This window comes from Nerophis ophidion, linkage group LG10 (genome assembly GCF_033978795.1).
Source record: "Nerophis ophidion isolate RoL-2023_Sa linkage group LG10, RoL_Noph_v1.0, whole genome shotgun sequence".
In the NCBI taxonomy this organism is placed as follows: domain Eukaryota; kingdom Metazoa; phylum Chordata; class Actinopteri; order Syngnathiformes; family Syngnathidae; genus Nerophis; species Nerophis ophidion.
Window position 1 is genome coordinate 40,722,228 of NC_084620.1, and position 22,840 is coordinate 40,745,067.

The 22,840-nt window shown below is 42.7% G+C and overlaps 1 protein-coding gene across 4 annotated transcripts in view; it reads right to left on the bottom strand.

Moving 5' to 3' along the window:
• The window catches only part of LOC133560799 (NACHT and WD repeat domain-containing protein 2), an 80,245-nt gene extending 57,944 nt beyond the window's left edge, over window positions 1-22,301 (bottom strand). Inside the window, exons 1-2 of one of the 4 annotated variants that reach the window (XM_061913733.1) lie at window positions 22,137-22,301; window positions 21,509-21,680 (exon numbers count right to left, since the gene is read on the bottom strand). In XM_061913733.1, coding sequence (XP_061769717.1) covers window positions 21,509-21,680; window positions 22,137-22,151 — 187 coding nt within the window. In that variant the 5' untranslated portion in view covers window positions 22,152-22,301. Of the gene's footprint in view, window positions 1-21,508; window positions 21,681-21,872 lie in introns of all 4 variants that reach the window. The other 3 variants (XM_061913736.1, XM_061913734.1, XM_061913735.1) reach the window with 3 other exon arrangements.
• Between the last annotated feature and the right edge of the window lie 539 nt (window positions 22,302-22,840).

Sequence of the window (22,840 nt, forward strand, 5' to 3'; positions counted from 1 at the left end):
GTAGTGTAAGCACCAAACCTTGATTTAGGCGTACCAATGGGCCACTGGCAGTAGACCTAAACTAGAAGAATTGTGTTTTTGTCATGTATGTGCTCACGTAACATTGAATCCAGGGGTCATATTGGAATGTGGAATTAAGGGAGCTCACGGCTTGTTGCTGTGTCCCACTTTTTTCTCTTTTCCGCCCCTCTAAACAGTTTCTGTAATCTATGTGGACAAGCCCAGTCTCTTTCTCCGGAGGGTGGGGATGGACATATAAAAACATAACATGGCCGACAGGGAGACCTGCACAAAAACGCCCGAGCGTGCCGTACACAAATTTAGTGTGGCACGACTTTCACTCGTCTATCTTTAGGAGGACTGTGGCCGTCGTCCAGACATGCATCGGCCCACAGCTGGCCAGCAAAATGTCACGTTGAAGCGCGGTGATAATGTGCAGAAAGTGGCTGCAGCACCACAACAAGACTCACAAACAGCTTCGTCATCCTTGGCAAAAAGTTTGAAAGCGTTCAGATTAAATTGTCTTGTATGATGAATGACCCGCTCGAAATCTGTAATCCACGTCTGGATTGTTGAATTATGGACAAAAATAACATTTGGTATGTGACTCCCCGAATAAACCTACTTTGTAACAGCAAATAGACGGTGCACGCATGACAGGAAAACAAATAGTATCAATTTTATTTTGATCTATTACTTTCAATTTCAAACAAGCTTGAAGGGGCAGCAGCACTTTTCATTTTTTTTTTTTTTACAATTATCTATACAATCCCTTCGTGAGACAAGAACACTCGTTATCTTTCCTGCGTGTGTTAATAGTGACAAACTGCTGCCAAAAGATGGCTAACATTGCAGGTCCTAGCGATTGAACTGTTTTGCCTATAAAGCCCTCCAACAGTGTTTTATATACACGCTGTAATGTAATAACAGGTACTGTACTTTCCGGACCATAGGGCGCACCGTATCATAAGGCGCACTGCCGATGAATGGTCTATTTTTGATCTTTTTCCATACATAAGGCGCACCGGATTATAGGGCGCATTTAAGGAGTCATGTTATTATTATTTTTTTCCTAAATGGAAAACACTTCCTTGTGGTCTGCATGACATGCAATGGTGGTTTTTTGGTCAAAATGTTGCATAAATTTATGTTTTACAAGACGTTTTCTGCAGCATATTGTGGGCGGTCTTAGTTACGTGGCTCAAACTTCGGCAGCGTTTTCTCCCAGTCATCTTTGTTGTAGCGGTGTAGCGTGCAAGGACGGGAGTGGAAGAAGTGTCAAAAGATGGGGCTAACTGTTTTAATGACATTGAGACTTTACTTAAATCAATAACGGAGCAGCACCTCCTCATTCGGAAACAACAACACCAGAAATGTGTCCCGTGAAAAACCGTCCGACTAGAACTCTCTAATAACTCAAGTTCCTTGGGTGAATAATGTAAACTCACTACACCGGTATGTTTTAGCGCTTTCATGATGAGTTTACTGACCGATATAAGTAAGAACTTTACACTACATTATAATAAAAATGGCAACAGCGGAGGATGAATGTTCCATAACAAGAACATAGAGAAAAAGAAGAAGCTTATCGACTACGGTGTCGCCATGAACTAGAAAGGCCGAAGTGCACACATTTTGAGGATTTATGCAGATCCCAAATACAGATCAGCAGGTACCACAAGGTAAGAAAAGTTGCTTTTGGATAATATTGTAAAACAAAACGCCAGATAATATTTCTTACCTTATACACACATCTTAATTATATTTGTATGTTTAATGCGCCTACAATCTATCAAGCAGTGCGGCTTCATAGCTTACCAAAGTCGTACTAAAACGTTTTGATAGATTTTTGAGGGGCGTGTGTTATGTTCTATATTTTCAATGGAACATATTAAATTTTGGTGTTGTTTACTTGAGTTATATTGCATTCTACATGTTACTCCTAGGTCTGACTGCCATCTACTGGTCACACTTTTCATTACACCATGTACCAAATAAAATTGCTTCGAGGTTGGTAAGCAAAACCAGAACTACTGTAACTACGTGGTATCGGATTGATACCCAAATTGGTGGCATCATCCAAAACTAATGTAAAGTATCAAACAACAGAAGAATAAGTAATTATTACATTTTAACAGAAGTGTAGACAGAACATGTTAAAAGAGAAAGTAAGCAGATATTAGCAGTAAATTAACAAGTAAAATAAGTAATTTTCTACCACTTGACCTTAATAATGTAGACAACATAATAGAATGATAAATGACAAAATATGTTACTGCATACGTCAGCAGACTAATTAGGAGCCTTTGTCTGTTTACTTACTACTAAAAAACAAGTTGTCTAGTATGTTCACTATTTTATCTAAGGACTTAACTGCAATAAAAAACATATGTTTAATGTACCCTAAGATTTTTTGTTAAAATAAAGCCAATAACGCAATTTTTTTTTCTGGTCCCTTTTATTTAGAAAAGTACAGAAATAATTTTAGTGCCGGTACCAAAATATTGGTATTGTTACAACACTACTACTAACAAAATCAATGTCCACTCCCAGTGAAATGTCGACTGATAGGATGGTTGTATCTTTCAGAACAGGTTTAGATGAGGAATTCCGCAAAATTCACTCCTCAGGAGGAATGTCAATCGAAGACCCAGTGTTTCGATTCCTGGGAATCATTTGCCAGTCAATCACCTGTGGGTGCGCGTGAAGTCCACTCACACGGTGCGAAAGCTGGAGAGTTATTCACCAGACACGGTGACAACATGGCGACTTGCAATACATGCACAGTGGATATTTAATCAAAGAGAAGTGAATCTCCACCAGCATCAACAGCGGCCATGTCCTGCAGGTTACTAGCTAATTAACACTGCCTGTCGTGTTAGCACGTCATTGTAAAAGCTGTGATTATTAACGGTTAACAAAAAAATAATACTCATCAAGCAAATCGTGAAGAAACGGCATCTGAGTGGCGGGCTGCACGCTTCCTCCCCGTATTAAAAATTGTTCTCCACAGTGGAGACAACGTAATTAATCAGGAAAATCTTATATCTTTTCTGGAAAAAAAAAAAACAACAACAACAAAAAAAACCCCAGCTTTGCTCATTTTTCTGCAAAATAATGGTTAATGTTTATAGCTGATGGTTGCAATTTTACACAATGTAGTTTTATTGGACCTGATTTGCTGACATGTTTTACTTTTAAGTGGTCAGCTCATATACGCACCTAATGTACGGAATAATTGTGGTTGTGCTGCCCGACCTCGAAGCTATTTTATTTGGTACATAGTGCAATGATAAGTGTGACCAGTAGATGGCAGTCACACATGTAGACTGCAAGATGAGGGCAATAAACAACACCAAAACTTTAAATGTTCCACTGAGAATATAGAACATTTCACACGGCGCTCGAAAATCTGTCATAATGTTTTAGTACGACTTTGGTAAGCGTTGAAGCCGCACCGCTTGACGGTTACCAGAGTCAGAGCTGTGCTTCAACATACGAGTAATATTATACTGTGTGTGTGTGTGTGTGTGTGTGTGTGTGTGTGTGTGTGTGTGCGTGCGTGCGTGTGTGTGTGTGTGTGTGTGTGTGTGTATAAGGACTGTAAAATGGCACCCATTAGCAGACATATTATCTGCTGTTTTGTCTTGCAATATTATTCAAAGCCAATTTTTTTTACCTGCCTGCTGCTCTGTGTTTGGATCTGTGTAAATCCTGAAAATTTGCGCGAAACCGCCATTTTAGTCTGTAGCAAAAACCCATAGTCGATAAGCTTCTTTTTTTTCCTCTATCGTCTTGTTATAGTATATTCATCCTCCGCTGTTGCCATTCCTAATATAAAGTAGTGTAAACTTATATCAGTCAATAGACTCAATATGAAAGCGGTAAAAACATACCGGTGTAGTGAGTTTACATTATTCACCCAAGGAACTTTAGCTATAAGAGAGTTCTGTCATGACTAGGACTTGGATTGTTTTCCCGAGGTGCAAAGCGACTGGATCGGACAATGGTCGAAGGTACGAACATTACTTAATCTTAAATCAACACAGGAAAAAACAAAAGGCCCTCACAAGGAGGTACAAAAACTTGGCTGTGAAAACAAAACTTGTGCTAAGGCAAAACTATGGACATAAACTAAAACTTGCACAATGGCATAACTATGAACAACTAAAACAAAAACACTTACAGTGACCGAGAGAAGGGTTAGAAAAAAGGCAGCATGGATATCATGGGTTTGTCGAGGGTGATGGATGATGTATAGGAGGTGATGTCGACAGGCTGACTACTTGGCAACTGTGGCTTAAATAATACTGTGGTGATTGAAAACAGGTGCGTGACATGGGGACAGGTGAAAACTAATGTGTTGGCATGGAAACAAAGCAAACAAGGAAGTGCAAAAACAGGAAGCAATGGAGTACTAAACAAAACAGAACATAACTAAACAAAACATGATCACAAGACATGACAAGTTCAAGTCAGACGGTTTTTCACGGGACACATTACCGGCGTTGTTGTGTCCGGATGAGGAGACGCTGCTCCATTATTGATTTAAGTAAAGTCTGAATGTCTTTAGAACAGTTAGCGCCATCTTTTGACACTTCTTCCACTCCCGTCCTTGCACGCTACACCGCTACAACTAGGATGACGCTGCCGAAGAGGAGCCACGTAAATAAATGGATACTTGGATGATACAGCAGAGGATTGGGAGAATGTCATGTGGTCAGATGAAACCAAAATATAACTTTTTGGTATAAACTCAACTCGTCGTGTTTGGAGGAAGAAGAATACTGAGTTGCATCCCAAGAACCCCATACCTACTGTTAAGCATGGGGGTGTAAACATCATGCTTTGGGGCTATTTTTCTGCTAAGGGGACAGGACGATTGATCCGTGTTAAGGAAAGAATGAATGGGGCCATGTACCGTGAGATTTTGAGCCAAAACCTCCTTCCATCAGTGAGAGCTTTGAATGGTTGACCAAATACTTATTTTCCACCATAATTTACAAATAAATTCTTAAAAATTCCTACAATGTGAATTCCTGGATTTTCCACATTCTGTCTCTCACAGTTGAAGTGTACCTATGATGAAAATTACAGAACTCTGTCATCATTTTAAGTGGGAGAACTTGCACAATCGGTGGCTGACTAAATACTTTTTTGCCCCACTGTGTATATATATATATATATTAGATATGTGTGTGTATGTATATGTGTATATGAGGTAGATCACTTTGACTTGGTCATTTATTAAGTTGATTAACGTTGAAAAACTTATTGGGGTGTTACCATTTAGTGGTCAATTGTACGGAATATGTACTGTACTGTGCAACCTACTAATACAAGTTTCAATCAATCAATCACTCAATCAATGAATGCCTACTGAGCTTATGGTGCTGTTAAGTTATTGTGGCTCGAATTGCCCAAAAAAATTTATTGTAATGTATTAATGTTTTAGTTGCTTAAGAGATATTACTGGCTCTGAATTTGCTCATTGCTATTTTTTTGTTTTTGTGCATTATTTGTTGCTGTAATCATCAAACGAACAGGTTACCCATCAGTTACTCAGTACTTGAGTAGTTTTTTCACAAAATATTTTTTACTCTTACTCAAGTAAATATTTGGGTGACTACTCTTTACTTTTACTTGAGTAATTAATCTTTAAAGTAACAGTACTCTTACTTTAGTACAATTTCTGGCTACTCAACCCACCTCTGGCTAAGAGGAGCATCTCGCCACGTCTTCCAACTTGAATTTCAAAGTCCTCGGTTTATGACCACAACCTATTACTATACAGGTAATTCAGAGGGTAATCAAATGCAGCAGCAGCAGCAGCAGCAGCAGCTCTGCAGCAATCTTACTTCTCTGTGGCATAGTGTCTCTTCAAGCAAAGCACAGTTTTACTTAAAGTAGTTCCTCGGCATCAGCTCTTACAAAAACAATGCCACTATAGGCTGGTTAATATGCAGGTCACAGCACGTAAATGGAGCATTTTTGGTGGTTTTTGGATGTTTTTTTAAACAAGGAATAGATGACTACCCATAACCTGCATTGTTAGCTGCCTTTTTACATTTTGTTGAACACATTTAAAAGAGAAAGACATGTATGTTCTTGTCTCACATAAGGATTGTGAATAATGGGCAACATTCCCCCCCAAAAAAGAGAAGGGTCTCGATCAGAGGTGTCAGAGGGCCACTTCTATCAGTGAATACTCCATCCATCCATCCATTTTTTACTGCTTGTCCCGTTCAGGGTCGCTGGAAACTATCTCAGCTGCATTCGGGCGGAAGGCGGCGCACACCCTGGACAAGTCGCCATCTCATCGCAGGGCCAACACATATAGACAGACAACATTCACACTCACATTCACACACTAGGGACAATTTAGTGTTGCCAATCAACCTATACCCTCCATCCATCCATCCATCTTCTACCGCTTATTCCCTTTTGGGGTCGCGGGGGGCGCTGGCGTCTATCTCAGCTACAATCGGGCGGAAGGCGGGGTACACCCTGGACATGTCGCTACCTCATCAGAGGGCCAACACAGAGAAACAGACAACATTCACACACTAGGGACAATTTAGTGTTGCCAGTCAACGTATACCCTATTATTACAAAATTATTTTATGCATTTTGTTTTATTTATTTTTTTAACTAAAATGAAAAAAAATATGGTAAGTTGCAATAATTTCCCCTCAAAATTTAGTGCATATTACTGTTAATGGAAAAAAAGTACTGCTGTTTTTATGGTAAAAAAAAAAGGCAGCTCAGTTGCCAGGATTTTACTGTAAAATTTACATTTGTTTTTTTTTTATTTTACTGTAGATAGATTTATTTATTTTAAGCAGTTTTTTTGTTATTTTTCTGATTACCATATTAGGTATCGTCTCTCCAGCTTCACTTTCGTTTAAGACATGCTTCATTTGTGTTGTCGTCACCCCTCTGGGCACGTCTTTAAGGAGACGCTATTTATACCGTATTTTGGGAAATATAAGGCGCACTTAAAATCCTTTCATTTTCTCAAAACTCGACAGTGCGCCTTATAAACCCGGAGCGCCTAATGTACAGAATAATTTTGGTTGTGTTTACTGAATTCGAAGCTATTTTGTAAAATGAAGTTACAAGGTGAACTGATAAGTGTGACCAAACGTAAGAGATATGGGTAGACTGCAATATGACTCAAGTAAACAACGCCAACATTTTTTATGTTCCACTAAAAATATAGAACATTACACACGGCGTTCAAAAATCTATAAAAAAATGTATACGACTGTGGTCAGTTTTTGGGTCTGGCTGGTTACTACCGGAGGTTTATCCCCCGGTTTGCGGACCTGGCCGGCCCAAAAACTGACACCACCCGAAAGGGTGCTACAGATCTGGTCCAGTGGACGGAGCAGTGCCAGCAGGCGTTTGAGAGAGTTAAGAAGGCCCTCTGCGAGGAGCCGGTTCTGCCACACCCCGCTTTGCTGTAGGTCCGCAGGCCACGCCCACCACAACGACTTTGGTAAGCTATGAAGCCACACCGCCTGATGGATTGTACTGTGCTTCAACATATGAGTATTATTAGGGTGTGTGTATAAGGTAAGACATTATCTACAGTTTTGTTTCGCAATATAATTCAAAATGCAACTTTTCTTACCTTCTGGTACCTGCTGATTTTTATTTGGGATGTGCGCAAGTCCTGAAAATTTGTGCGTGTCCGCCTTTGTAGTCCGTGGGTATGCCGTAGTCAATAAGCTTCTTTTTCTCTAACTTCTTGTTATGGGACATTCATCTTCCGCCGTTTCCATTTCTAATATAAAGTAATGTAAAGTTGTTACTTACATCTGTCAGTAAACTCGCCATGAAAGCTCTAAAACATACCGGTGTAGTGAGTTTAATTATTCACCCAAGGAACTTTAGGTATTAGAGAATTCCGGTCGGATGGTTTTTCACGGGACACATTTCCAGCGTTGTTATTGCACTAGCGAGCCACGGATGAGGAGATGCTGCTCCGTTATTGATTTACGTAAAGTCTGAATGTCATTAAAACAGTTAACTCTATCTTATGAGACACTTCTTCCACTCCCGTCCTCGCACGCTACACCGCTACAACAAAGATGACGAGGAGAAGACGCTACCGAGGGTGAGCCACGTAAATAAAACCGCCCAGAAAACGGCGCATCCATCCTGAAGCGACTGTCAGAAAGCGGCTTGAAGATGATTTTTAAAACATAATCTATGCAACATTTTGACCAAAGAACCACCATTACATGTTATGTATCCCTAAGGAAGTGTTTTCAATTTAGAAAAACAAAAACAAACCTTTAATATGCCCTTTAATCCGGTGCGGCTTTTGTATGAGAATAGACCTGATTAAACCGGTGGACCTTATGGTCTGAAAAATACGGTACTTAGAGGGAATGCGACATAGGGAGAGCCACTTAGTGTCTACGGCTGCAGCTAGATGTACTTGCCAAAAAGTGTATTTCCCTTTAAAGGATGCATATCGCCACCTAGTGCTGTGGAGGGTATCACAGTTTGGCCAAAAAATGGAATGACTCCAATTGCATATCGATGGAGACCAAAATTTTAACCTTGCCGGTAGTATGCATGAGTGACCTTTGATATTTGAGTGAAGTACACCGGATGGACGTATCTTAACATCAAAGCCCAGCAGTGTGTAGGATCGCAGTGATACAACACAAAGGCAGCGAACAAATCAATAGCAGATGACCTGGAGGATGCTGAAGGCCGACCAACCATACATAAATGTCAAATGTCTTGGGAGCAGGCTACCTGAACATCCGCAACGTTGAAGAAAAAGGGCACAACGACTGCCCTATGCCTTGTAAAGGCGGCAGGGAAGCCCCCCTCCCCTGTTCCTCCCGCCTACATCTTGATTTCAATATGATGGAATAAGAATGCCGGATGTCAGGCTTCCCAACATCTGTGCTGGCAGATGTTGCTTGCAAAACCACATTAGGGATCATTTAGATGTCTTATTTTGGTATCAACTACATGCTCATGTATGCAATTTTAACATTAAAAGCTATTAACCTTAACCCGTCAGCATTTCAAAATAAATGCATTCCCTTTGTTCGAAATGATGGGATGTTCAGCTACAGGTGATTAGGGTCCACTTTTACTGAAACCATTATACAGACCCAGAGGGTCTTCCTCACGACCCACACTGCTCTTATTCTGTACCCAAGTCTGCTTATTTTATGTTTTCAGGCAGTGGTTCTCAAACGTTTTATCACCAAGTACCACTTCAGAAAAAACTTGGCTCTCTAAGTACTATTATAATGGCCAACATTAAAATACAATAGCGTAGTAAGCCTAAGTATCATTAAAAACAAGGCAGAGGTTGTTGTATTTTGAGAAGTATATTTAATATTTTTGGTCACTGTACTGTTACACACAGTTTGAACAGTAACACTGTGTTTGACAATAGGAAAATAAAACACTGTCGTGTCAAGTGATTCTATGCCGTACCAGCAGAGAGAATCACATTTTTAAGGCATCTTTAAAGGCAGGGTTGCCAAAAACAGGGAAAAAACATATCAAAAAGCTGAAATGTTGGTACAAATAATATTAGTGTATTTTCGGACTATAAGGCACACTTAAAATCCTTTTTTTTCTCAAAAATCGACAGTGCGCCTTATAAACCGGTACACCTGATGTACGGAATAATTCTGGTTGTGCTTACTGACCTCAAAGCTATTTTATTTTGTACATGGTGCAATGATAAGTGTGACCAGTAGATGGCAGTCACATATACGAGATACGTGTAGACTGCAAGATGAGGCCAGTAAACAAGCACCAAAACTTTAAATGTTCCGTTGAGAATATACAGCATTACACACGGCCTCAAAATCTGTAAAAAATGTTTTCAGTACGACTTTGGTATGCATTGAAGCCGCACCTCTTGATTGAATGTGGGTGCATTACGGTTACCGTAGTCAGAGCTGTGCTTCAACATACGAGTAATATTATGGTGTGTGTGTGTATAAGGACCGTAAAATGGCACCCATTAGCAGACATATTATCAGCCGTTTTGTCTTTCAGAATTATGCAAAGCCAACTTTTTTACCTGCCTGCTGATCTATATTTCACATCTGTATAAATCCTAAAAATTTGCTAGGATCCGCCATTGTAGTCCGAAAAAACGCCATAGTCGATAAGCTTCTTTTTTTTCCCTCTATCGTCTTGTTATGGGACATTCATCCTCCACTGTTGCCATTTCTAATATAAAGTAGTTTAAAGTTCGAACTTATATCAGTCAATAGACTCACTACGAAAGCGTTAAAAACTACCGGTGTAGTGGGATCTTATCATTCACCCAAGGAACTTTGGGAGTTCAAGTCAGACGTTTTTTCACGGGACACATTTCCGGCGTTGTTGTTTCCAGATGAGGAGATCTTGCTCCGTTATTGATTTAAGTAAAGTATGAATGTCATTAAAACAGTTAGCTCCATCTTTTGACTTTTCGTCCACTCCCATCCTTGTACGCTACGGGGAGAAGGAATTGCCAAAGAGCCACGTAAAAATAAGACCGCCCACAAAACGGCGCATCCTGAAGCGATTGTCAGAAAGCAACTTGATAGAAAACATAATCTATGCAACATTTTGACCAAAGAACCACCATTACATGCGATGTAGACCACAAGGAAGTGTGTTAAAAAAAATCATAATATGACCACTTTAATGCGCCCTATAATCTGGTGTGCCTTTTGTATGAAAATGGACCTGGATAGATCCGCTCATCGGCAGTGCGCCTTATAATCTGGTGCGCCCTATGGTCCGAAAAATACGGTAACATCAATACGATTTGTCTGTCATGACCCGTTATGACAGACATGTCATGGCATGATTTATGTTTGGTAGTTTTTCTTTGTTAGTCTGTTTCCTGGGTGCACCCTCTTTCCCTGTTTACTGTCGGTTTCCATGGGCACTAATTCCCCTCACCTGTCTTAGTTTTGCAATTAGTGTTCCCACCAGGTGTTTTGGTTCATCACCTCCCTTTATAGTGTACTGTCACCCAGCAATAGTTGCTGAGTCAATGTTTGCTAAAGGCAACATTTACGTTCTCCTGTTTCTTCTCCTTGCAATAGTAAGTTTGTATAGACTAGCATTCATCGTGTTTTCACTTTGGTGACATTTTGGTTTTGCTCCATGCTTGTTAGCGCCCTCAGTTTGTATTTTGTTGATGCTGCTTTAATTATATTAAAAATACTTAATCTTACCTCCACGCTACTCCTGCTTGCTTCCTGCGTTGCTGAGGAACACAAAAATCGAAGCCATGCGCCCTCGTAGACGTAACAGATTGACCCAGCCAGACGAAGTGTTCCTCTCCAACAAGGAGAAGCAAGACATCCTCCGGGAGCTCCGAGCAGACGCCCGGCCATGAGAGTGCGAAGACGAGGCGGAGCTGTCCGAAGAGGATCTTCCTCCCAACGCTATGGTGGCATGGGGACAACTTCTGGTGAAGTTAGCAGACACAGAGGACCGCTTCCGCCTCCACTCGCAAGCCACCCCAACGTTCTCCTCAGCGCTTTGCCTGCCGCGCGGGGACGTCACACTACCTGGGAGGCGAGGGCTCCAGCGGCAGCCCGGCGCCGCACATGAGCACGTGCAGAAGAGGTGCAGGACTTTTCCCCCAGCGTCGACTGCCAGGCTCTTCCCATGCGGCTTCTCCTTCCCGTCACCTGCTGGCAATTGTCCAGAAGGGCGCGAGCGGCGCAGACGCACAAAGCCAGCCCCCAGGCTTCCGAGAGCGCACCCGCCCGTGCCCTCTACTACTGCCGAACTCGCACAAATGCCCCCCCCAAAAGCTCCATCTAGCATCTGGAATCTGCTTCCTGAGGGGGGGCGCAGGGCTAGTAGTGTGACAGCGGAACAAGCAGACCTCCTCCCACTGAGGTTGCTGCCCTCCTCTCCTCCAGCAGGGGCGCTGTCGGCTTCACTTCCTGCTCAAGTGCCGCAAAGCAAGTCGGACCCGCCAGAGATGTACAGCGCGGAGTGGATGGACCAATGGTTCCAGGGGGTGCTGAAGGACCTGGTGAGGGAGGAACAGTCCTGTCCAGTCATGCACCCACCTACCGCTCTAGCTCCGCCCATCATGTCAGATGAGACGCCTGCTTCCCAGACTCCACCCATCACGACAGACTCTCCACCTGCCACTCTGACGCCACCATCAACCCTGGTGGGCCTGCAAATGCCATCCTCTCTACCAACTACTCCAGCTCTGCCAAGCAAAAAGAATCCTCCTGAAAAGTACAGCGCAGAAGGACGAATGGTACAAGGGGGCACCGAAGGAGCTGGAGAGGGAGGAACAGTCCTGTCCAGTCGTGCACCCACCTACCACTCTGACTCTGCCCACGCCAGCAGAAGAGCCGCTTGCCTTGCCTCTGACTCCGCCCACGCCGACAGACGAGCCGTCTGCTCCGCCTCTGACTCCGCCCACGCTGACAGACGAGCCGCCTCTGACTCCGGCCACGCCGACAGACGAGCCGTCTGCTCCGCCTCTGACTCCGCCCACGGTGACAGACGAGCCGCCTCTGACTCCGGCCACGCCGACAGACGAGCCGTCTGCTCCGCCTCTGACTCCGTCCACGCTGACAGACGAGCCGCCTCTGACTCCGCCCACGCCGACAGACGAGCCCCCTGCTCCGCCCACGCCGACAGACGAGCCGCCTGCTCCGCCCACGCCGACAGACGAGCCGCCTGCTCCGCCCACGCCGACAGACTAGCCGCCTGCTCCGCCTTTGACTCCCCCCAGGCCGACACCTGATCAAAGGCTGGTTCCCACACCAGCACCTCCTCAAAGGCTGGTTCCCACACCAGCAACTGCTCAAAGGCTGAAGCCCACACCAGCACCTCCTCGTGTCCGGCGGGCCACACCACGGCGCCGCCCACCTCCTCGTGTCCAGCGGTCCTCACCAAGGCGCCGCCCATCTCCTCGTGTCTGGCGGGCCGCACCACGGCGCCACCCACCTCCTCGGCCCTGGACTACTCATGGGCGACTTTGGCGCAAACAGCAGCGACGCCCAGAACTTGGGGGAAGGACTCAAAGACTGCGGAGGTTCTGGCGCCAGTCCCGTCCGCCTCCTCAACGGCCACTGACATGGCTCTTCCGAGGTCGCCCTCCTCGACCATTGCGGCGGATATCTACTCGCCGCCGCCACCTGGCTTGTCCCCGGTGGCTTCGCGGACACATGGCCTGGTCGCCCACCGCCAAGTCCTCCCTCCGCCCTCCCTTGACTTTGGACTTATTCCGTTATTTTGGGGGAGGGCATTTCAAGTTTGGGACGTCTGGTATCCGCCCCTTAAGGGGGGGGGGGGGTATTGTCATGACCCGTTACCCCAATCATGGCATGATTTATGTTTGGTAGTTTTTCTGTGTTAGTCTGTTTCCTGGGTGCACCCTCTTTCCCTGTTTACTGTCGGTTTCCATGGGCACTAATTCCCCTCACCTGTCTTAGTTTTGCAATTAGTGTTCCCACCAGGTGTTTTGGTTCATCACCTCCCGTTATAGTGTGCTGTCACCCAGCAATAGTTGCTGGGTCAATGTTTGCTGAAGGCAACATTTACGTTCTCCTGTTTCTTCTCCTTGCAATAGTAAGTTTGTATAGACTAGAATTCATCGTGTTTTCACTTTGGTGACATTTTGGTTTTGCTCCACGCTTGTTAGCGTCCTCAGTTTGTATTTTGTTGATGCTGCTTTAATTATATTAAAAATACTTAATCTTACCTCCACGCTACTCCTGCTTGCTTCCTGCGTTGCTGAGGAACACAACAATCGAAGCCATGCTCCCTCGTAGACGTAACATTGTCATTAATAATGCAAAGACATGCATGGTGTAAAATCGATTAAACCTCAATAAACTGAGGTCTGAATCATTGCTAACCATATTTTGAACTAGGAGTCCTGCAAGGGGGGAGGTGTCCATAGTGTGGCATGGGGGGCATTTGTGTTTAATTTTTAATTTTGTGAATGCTACAAAACATTCACACACACGGTTTTCTACACCGAAATTCGTCCATCTATTAAACTTCTTCTTCTCCAGATTTTGGCACGCTCTACCTTCCACATTTTTCACCCGATTCAAACCGTTCCAACTTTAAACTGTTCAGCCTATTTGGGAATCGCGGGCTTTCTCTTGACAAATTCCAAAAATTCCCAGTTCATTTAATTCTAAATGAGTCGGCCATTTTTCAAACTTCCACCATTTCCACATTTTTCAACCGAATCAAACCATTCCACCTTCAACACATTCCACAATCCTGGAAATTTAAAGTAACTTTTTTACAAGTTCAAAACATTTCTAGGATTTTCCAGAATTCCTGGTTTTCCAAAGCCCCATTTCCACCCTTTTTTATGGCGATTACTCCTTCCACATTTTTCAACGCATTTCAGCCGTTACTCCGTCAAAACATTCCTCTTAATCAGGACAAAAAATTAAGATGTTTTTTGAACTGGAAAAATTCCCGATTTTCCAGGAATTGTGTAATACCATTTCTCTATTCAACATGTTACTACTTCAACATTTCTCGACGCAGTGGAAAAATTCCAACACCAACCATTTCAACTTGTTCAGTCCATTCAAGTTTTTTACCATTTAAAAAAAAAAATCCGCTTGTCAATGGAAATTCCTATTGATTTGAAATGGGACATTCTTCAAAGTTACACAACTCCCACATTTTTCATCAATCAATCAATCAATCAATCAATGTTTATTTATATAGCCCTAAATCACAAGTGTCTCAAAGGGCTGCACAAACCACAATGACATCCTCGGTACAGAGCCCACATAAGGGCAAGGAAAAACTCACCCCAGTGGGACGTCGGCGATAGTGGCTATGATGACTATGAGAAACATTGGAGAGGACCCCATATGTGGGCAACCCCCCACCCCCATCTGTTTCAAACCGTTCCAACTTCAAAATATTCAGCCTGTTTGGGAAGTGTGTGCTCGACTTCACCAATTCCAAAAAAAAAAAAAAAATCCAGCATTTCAGTTCAACTTTAGCATTGGAGCATTCACACACAATTCCGAAAGTAATTGTCTCATCAAGTTGGCTTTAACATATTTTTTTAATTGGACATTTCCACCTTTTTTTCTGGCAACTACTCCTTCCACATTTTTCAACACATTTCAACCATTCCACCGTCAAAACATTCCTCTTAATCAGGACAAAAAACAAAATTGTTCTTTGAACAAGAAAAATTTAATTTTTTTCCCGAAATTCCAGGAACTCCGTGATACCATTTCATGATTCAACATTTCTCGACCGATTTGAAAAATTCCAACACCAACCATTTCAACTCATTCAGACAATTGAAGTTTTTTTTTTACCATTTTAAAAAAAAAAATTCAGCTTTTCCCGAAACTCCAAAATATTTTGGAAATTCCCATTGATTTTAAAAGGGACATTCTTCAAAGTTCCACAACTCCCACATTTTTCATATGATTCAAACTGTTCCAACTTCAAATTATTCAGCCTGTTTGGGAATTGTGTGGTCTACTTCAACTATTCTGAAAAACATTCCAGGATTTCAGTTAAACTTCAGGGGAATTCCTTAAATAATTCCTGAAGCAATTCCTTAAGGAATAGCCTTATCTATTTGGCTTTAACATTTTTTTTTTTAAAATTTCCATCCATCTATCAATCCATTTTCCACCGCTGTGTCCCTTTCGGGGTCGCGGGGGGTGCTGGTGCCTATCTCAGCTGCATTTCGGGCGGAAGGCGAGGTACACCCTGGGCAAGTCGCCATCTCCTTGCAGGGCCAACACAGATAGACAGATAACATTCACACTCACATTCACACACTAGGGCCAATTTAATGTTGCCAATCAACCTATCCCCAGGTGCATGTCTTTGGAAGTGGGAGGAAGCCGGAGTATTTTTAAATTGGATATTATAATTGTGTGAACGCCCCTAAGCATTCACACATATGGTTTTCTACAACAAAATGCATCTATTTATTAAACTTATTCCACTTCTTCTTTAGATTTCGGCGCGCTCTACCTTCCACATTTTTCACCCGATTCAAACTGTTCCACATTCAAAAGACTCCACCATCCTGGAAATTTAAACTACCTTTTTTCCAAGTTCCAAAAAAATTCCAGGATTTTCCAAAACTCCTGCCTTTCCAAAGTCCTATTGCCACCCTTTTTTCTGGTGACAACTCCTTCCACATTTTTCAACACATTTCAACCGTTACACCAGCAACACATTCCTGTTGATCAAGACAAAAAACAATGTTGTTTTTAAAACTGGAAAAGTTTCCTGTTTTCCCGAAATTTTGAATTATATTTATACAGCGCTTTTCTCTGGAGACTCAAAGCGCTATACATAGTCAAACCCATTATCCAACTTAAATTTTAGCCAGTGTGTGTAGCAAGGGGAGCAGGTGGGGAAAGTGTCTTGCCTAAGAACACAACAGCTATGACTAGGATGGCGGTAGCGGGGATCGAACCTAGAACCCTCAAGTTGCTGAACCAGCCGCTCTACCAACCAAGCTACGTAGGAATTCCGTAATACAATTTCTCAATTCAACATGTTACTACTTCAACAACCGATTTGAAAAATTCCAACACCAACCATATCAACTCATTCAGATCATTCAAGTTTTTTACCATTTTCAAAAAAATTCCCGCTTTTCACAAAATTCCCAATTTGTGGGGAAATTCCCATTGAAACTTCCGCAGCTCCCACATTTCTCATCAGATTCAAACTATTCCAACAATAAATATTGGGAATTGTGTGCTCTACTTCAACAATTCTTAAAAAAAATCCAGGATTTCAGTTCAACTTCAGCATTGGAGGGTTCACAGCAATTCCTCCAGGAATTGCTTCATCAAGTTGGCTTTAACGTTTTTGTTTTATTAAATTGCATATTTTAATCATGTGCATGCTCCAAAGCATTCACTCATATTGTTTTCTACACCAAAGGTCATCTATTTATTAAACTTCTTCAAATCCAGATTTTGGTGTGCTCGACCTTTCTTTCACATGTTTCATCCGATTCAAACCAATCCAACTTCAAACTGTTCAGCCTATTCTGTAATAGCGGGCTTTCCCAGATTTCCAGGTTTTCCGGGACATTTTTCCCCATTCGAAATTAATTGGCCCTTTTTCCAACTGCAACCATTTCCACATTTTTCAACCGATTCAAACTATTCCACCTTCAACACATTCCACCATCCTGGAAATTTAGACTACCTTTTTCCAAGTTCAAAAAGGCCTACTTCCACCTTTTTTTCTGGCGACTACTCTTTCCACATTTTTCAACGCATTCCAACCATTCCACCATCAAAACATTTCTCTGAATCAGCACAAAAAAAAAAAAAGTTTTTTGAACTGGAAAAATTCCCCGGTTTTCCCGAAATTCCAGGAATTCCGTAATAACATTTCTCATTTTAACATGTTACTACTTCAACATTTCTCGAACTATTGGAAAAATTCCAACGCCAACCAGAGAAAATCATTCAGACCATTCAAGTTTTTTACCATTTTCAAAAAAAAAAAAAATTATTGGCAACACTAAATTGGCCCTAGTGTGGGAATGTGAGTGTGACTGTTGTCTGTCTATCTGTGTTGGACCTGTGATGAGGTGGTGACTTGTCCAGGGTGTACGCTGCCTTCCGCCCGAATGCAGCTTAAATAAGCTCCAGTAGCCCCCGCAACCTCGAAAGGGACAAGCGGTAAAAAACGGATGGATGGAATTCCGCTTTTCCATGGAAATTCCCATCGATTTCAAATGGGACATTTTTCAAAGTTCCACAACTCCCACATTTTGTTTTATCTGATTCAAATTGTTCCAACTTCAAAATAATCAGCCTGTTTGGGAAGTGTGTGCTCGACTTCAGCAAATCTAAAAAATAAAAAAAATCCGGGATTTTGGTTCAACTTTAGCATTGAAGCATTCACACGCAATTTTTTATTATTATTATTATTTATTTTTTTTAAATTGGATATTAAAAGGGGTAGGTTGATTGTAGCTGAGATAGGCGCCAGCGCTCCCCCAACCCCCCGCCCCCCTCCGACCCCAATGAGGGAATAAGCGGTAGAAAATGGATGAATGGATGGATGATTGGCAACACTAAATTGGCCGTAGTGTGTGAATGTGAGTGTTGTCTGTCTATCTGTGTTGGCCCTGCGATGAGATGGTGACTTGTCCAGGGTGTACACTGCCTTCCGCCCATATGCAACTGAGATAGGCTCCAGCATCACCCACCATCCCGAAAGGGACAAGCGGTAGACAAATGGGTGGATGGAATTCCGCTTTTCCATGTACATTCCCATCGATTGGACATTTTTCAAAGCTCCACAACTACCACCTTTTTGTTTATCTGATTCAAACTGTTCCAACTTCAAAATATTCAGCCTGTTTGGGAAGTGTGTGCTTTAACAAAACAAAAAGAATGCGTATGAACGCTTCAATGCGCTAAAGTTGAACAGAAATCCTGGATTTTTGTTCAACTTTAACATTGAAGCGTTCATACGCAATTTTTAAAAAATGATTATTATTATTATAATAATTGGATATTATAAGGCAGTGGTCCCCAACCACAGATTGGTACCGGGCCGCAGAATAATTTTTTATAAATATATATACATATATATATTTTTTATTTTTATTAAATCAACATAAACAACACTAGATACACTTACAATTAGTGCACCAACACAAAAAACTCCCTTTTTCATGACAAAAAAAATAAATAAAAATAATCCCCCCCTAATCATCAAGCGTTAACCGATCCGCAGCTACAAAAAGGTTGGGGACCACTGTTATAAGGGATAGATTGATTGGCAACACTAAATGGTCCCTAGTGTGTGAATTTGAGTGTGAATGTTGTCTGTCTATCTGTGTTGGCCCTGTGATGAGATTGAGGTGCGACTTGTCCAGGGTGTAACCCGCCTTCCGCCCGGTTGTAGCTGCGATAGGCACCAGCGCCCCCGCGACCCCCAAAGGGAATAAACGGAAGAAAATGGATGGATGGATGGATATTATAAGGGATAGGTTGATTGGCAACACTAAATGGTCCCTAGTGAGTGAATGTTAGTGTGAATGTTGTCTGTCTATCTGTGTTGGCTCTTTGATGAGGAAATGACTTGTCCAGTGTGTACACCGCCTTCCGCCCGAATGCAGCTGAGATACGCTCCAGCAAACCCTGCCACCCCGAAAGGGACAAGCAGTAGGAATGGATGGAATTCCGCTTTTCCATGTAAATTCTCATCGATTTCAAATGGGACAATTTTCAAAGCTCCACAACTACCACCTTTATGTTTATCTGATTCAAACTGTTCCAACTTCAAAATTTCAGCCTGTTTGGGAAGTGTGTGCTCTAAAAAAAAAATTGCGTATGAACGCTTCAATGCTAGAGTTGAACAGAAATCCTGGATTTTTGTTATACTTTAGCATTTAAGCGTTCATAAGCAAATTTTTTATTATTATTATTATTATTATAATTGGATATTATAAGGCAGTGGTCCCCAACCACGGATTGGTACCGGGCCGCAGTAGAAGTTTTTATAAATACATATATTTTTAATTAAATCAACATAAAAAACACAATATACACTTACAATTAGTGCACCAACACAAAAAAACTCCCTTTTTCATGACAAAAATAAATAAATAAATAAACCAAAAATTACCCCCGGTTGGGCCGCGGGACTAATCATCAAGCGTTGACCGGTCCGCAGCTACAAAAAGGTTGGGGACCACTATTATAAGGGATAGGTTGATTGGCAACACTAAAACGGCCCTAGTGTGTGAATGTGAGTGTGAATGTTGTCTGTCTATCTGTGTTGGCCCTGCGATGAGGTTGCGACTTGTCCAGGGTGTACTTCGCCTTCCGCCCAATTGTAGCTGAGATAGGCACCAGCGCCCAAAGGGAATAAGCGGAAGAAAATGGATGGACGCATGGATGGATGGATATTATAAGGGATAAGTTGATTGGAAACACTAAATGGTCCCTAGTGTGTGAATGTTGTCTGTCTATCTGTGTTGGCTCTGTGATGAGGTGGTGACTTGTCCAGGGTGTACGCTACCTTCCGCCCGAATGCAGCTGAGATAGGCTCCAGCACCCCTCGCCACCTCGAAAGGGACAAGCGGTAGAAAATGGATGGATGGAATTCCGCTTTTCAATGTAAATTCCCATCGATTTCAAATGGGACATTTTTCAAAGCTCCACAACTACCACCTTTTTGTTTATCTGATTCAAACTGTTCCAACTTCAAAATTTCAGCCTGTTTGGGAAGTGTGTGCTCTAAAAAAAAAATTGCGTATGAACGCTTCAATGCTAGAGTTGAACAGAAATCCTGGATTTTTGTTATACTTTAGCATTGAAGCGTTCATACGCAATTTTTTTATTATTATTATTATAATAATTGGATATTATAAGGCAGTGGTCCCCAACCACCGATTGGTACCGGGCCGCAGAATAATTTTTTATGAATATATATATATATATATATATATATATATATATATATATATATATATTATTTTTTGTATTTTATTTTATTAAATCAACATAAACAACACTAGATACACTTACAATTAGTGTACCAACACAAAAAAACTCATTTTTTCATGACAAAAAAATAAATAAATAAATAAATAAAAAATCCCCCCCTGGCCGGGCCGCGGTACTAATCATCAAGCGTTAACCGATCCGCAGCTACAAAAAGGTTGGGGACCACTGTTATAAGGGATAGGTTGATTGGCAACACTAAATGGGCCCTAGTGTGTGAATGTGAGTGTGAATGTTGTCTGTATATCTGTGTTGACCCTGCGATGAGGTGGCGACTTGTCCAGGGTGTACAACGCCTTCCGCCCAATTGTAGCTGAGATAGGCACCTGCGCCCCCGCGACCCCCAAAGGGAATAAGCGGAAGAAAATGGATGGATGGATGGATGGATATTATAAGGGATTGGTTGATTGGCAACACTAAATGGTCCCTAGTGTGTGAATGTGAGTGTGAATGGTGTCCGTCTATCTGTGTTGGCCCTGCGATAGGGTGGCCACTTGTCCAGGGTGTACACCGCCTTCCGACCAATTGTAGCTGAGATAGGCACCAGCGCCCCTGCGACGCCCAAAGGGAATAAGCGGAAGAAAATGGATGGATATTATAAGGGATAGGTTGATTGGCAACACTAAATGGTCCCTAGTGTGTGAATGTTGTCTGTCTATCTGTGTTGGCTCTGCGATGAGGTAGCAACTTGTCCAGGGTGTACGCCGCCTTCCGCCCGAATGCAGATGAGATAGCTTCCAGCACCCCCCGCCACCCCGAAAGGGACAAGCGGTAGGAAATGGATGGATGGATTATAATTAAACAAGAAATCTACCAAAACAAGCAAACTAGAGTAGGGGGTGAAATGACCACAAAAGCTGATATGATGACACTAACTGATAACGATGATTAAAAATAGTCTTTGTGGGGAAAAAGGTTTCAAGGGGGATTCCCACGCACGGCAATAAAGAATGGCGACGGCCGCCCATGTGACCTACCGTCGGGGTTGGCACAGATGAAGACGCGGACGCTGCGACCACCGGGGACGTGGTGCGGCGGCAGGGCCGGGATGTTGCCGCTGATGGCCGCCCTACGGAGCGCCGACTCCCGCGGGCAAGGCTGCCGGCTACCCACTCCCGACGGCCACATGGCGGGGGACTTCCAGCGTGGCTGCACACAAAACACTCAAAATATATCAATTTGAACTGACATTCTACTACAAGTTATGGATGCAATGCAATAACGTGGCACATATCCATACGCGCAGCCTGCATACCATTACTGGGCATACGCGTAATTGTGCGCCTTCTGAGGCATTCGTGGATATTCACTACACAGAAAAAAAAACAGGCAAATACACACACAGACGACACAGAGGATACAAGCATCAGCCGTGTTCCCACCCGGGAAAAGGACCTTTGTGAAGCCGAATAACCGCTAAGACTGGGTTATTCCGCCGGGAGCAGGTGGAAAGTCGCCACTTTCCCCAGAGTTGCCCAATCCGGCGAGGTTTGCTTCCAAAAGAGGCGAAAATCAGACGCAAAGTTGTTGGCTCAACTCTAGAAAAGAGCGGCGAGGCTCCGCATCCATGGAGGACAAGGGAACAGGACACTTCTTGGCGCTCACGTTCATTCGCTTCATTTCGCGGGTTAGATCCGAGCGTCGAGGACGACAACAACGCCCATCAGGCTCCCCGTGGCCAGGAGAGGTCGCCTGGGGATGGGAGGACGGTCGCCGCTTGCCCGTGTGCTCCTCGCCTCATGTTGCCGCATCTGAGAGCCGACCGCGCTCTGACAGGCAGCGCCACTGTGAAGCTGCCCATAATAACAACCGGAAAAGGTGTGGCGTTTCAAAATAAGGCTCACGTGCCTTTTACAGAAAGCCCCTCTCTTAAAGGCTTACTGAAATGAGATTTTCTTATTTAAACTGGGATAGCAGGTCCATTCTATGTGTCATTCTTGATCATTTCGCGATATTGCCATATTTTTGCTGAAAGGATTTAGTAGAGAACATCCACGATAAAGTTCGCAACTTTCGGTGCTAAGAGAAAAGCCCTGCCTCTACCGGAAGTCGCAGACGATGACGTCACATGTTGATGGCTCCTCACATATTCACATTGGTTTTAATGGGAGCTGTCACGCCAAATTTCTTCTCCTTACAAAAACCTTCCCCCACCCATTTACTTCCGGGGTCATGATTAATACAGACGTTTTTTTAACGCTATATTATGAAAATATAATGCTATATTATAAAAATATAATGCTATATTATAAAAATACAGACGTTTTGTAAACGCTATATTATAAAAGAATTAAAAAAAACAATTTACA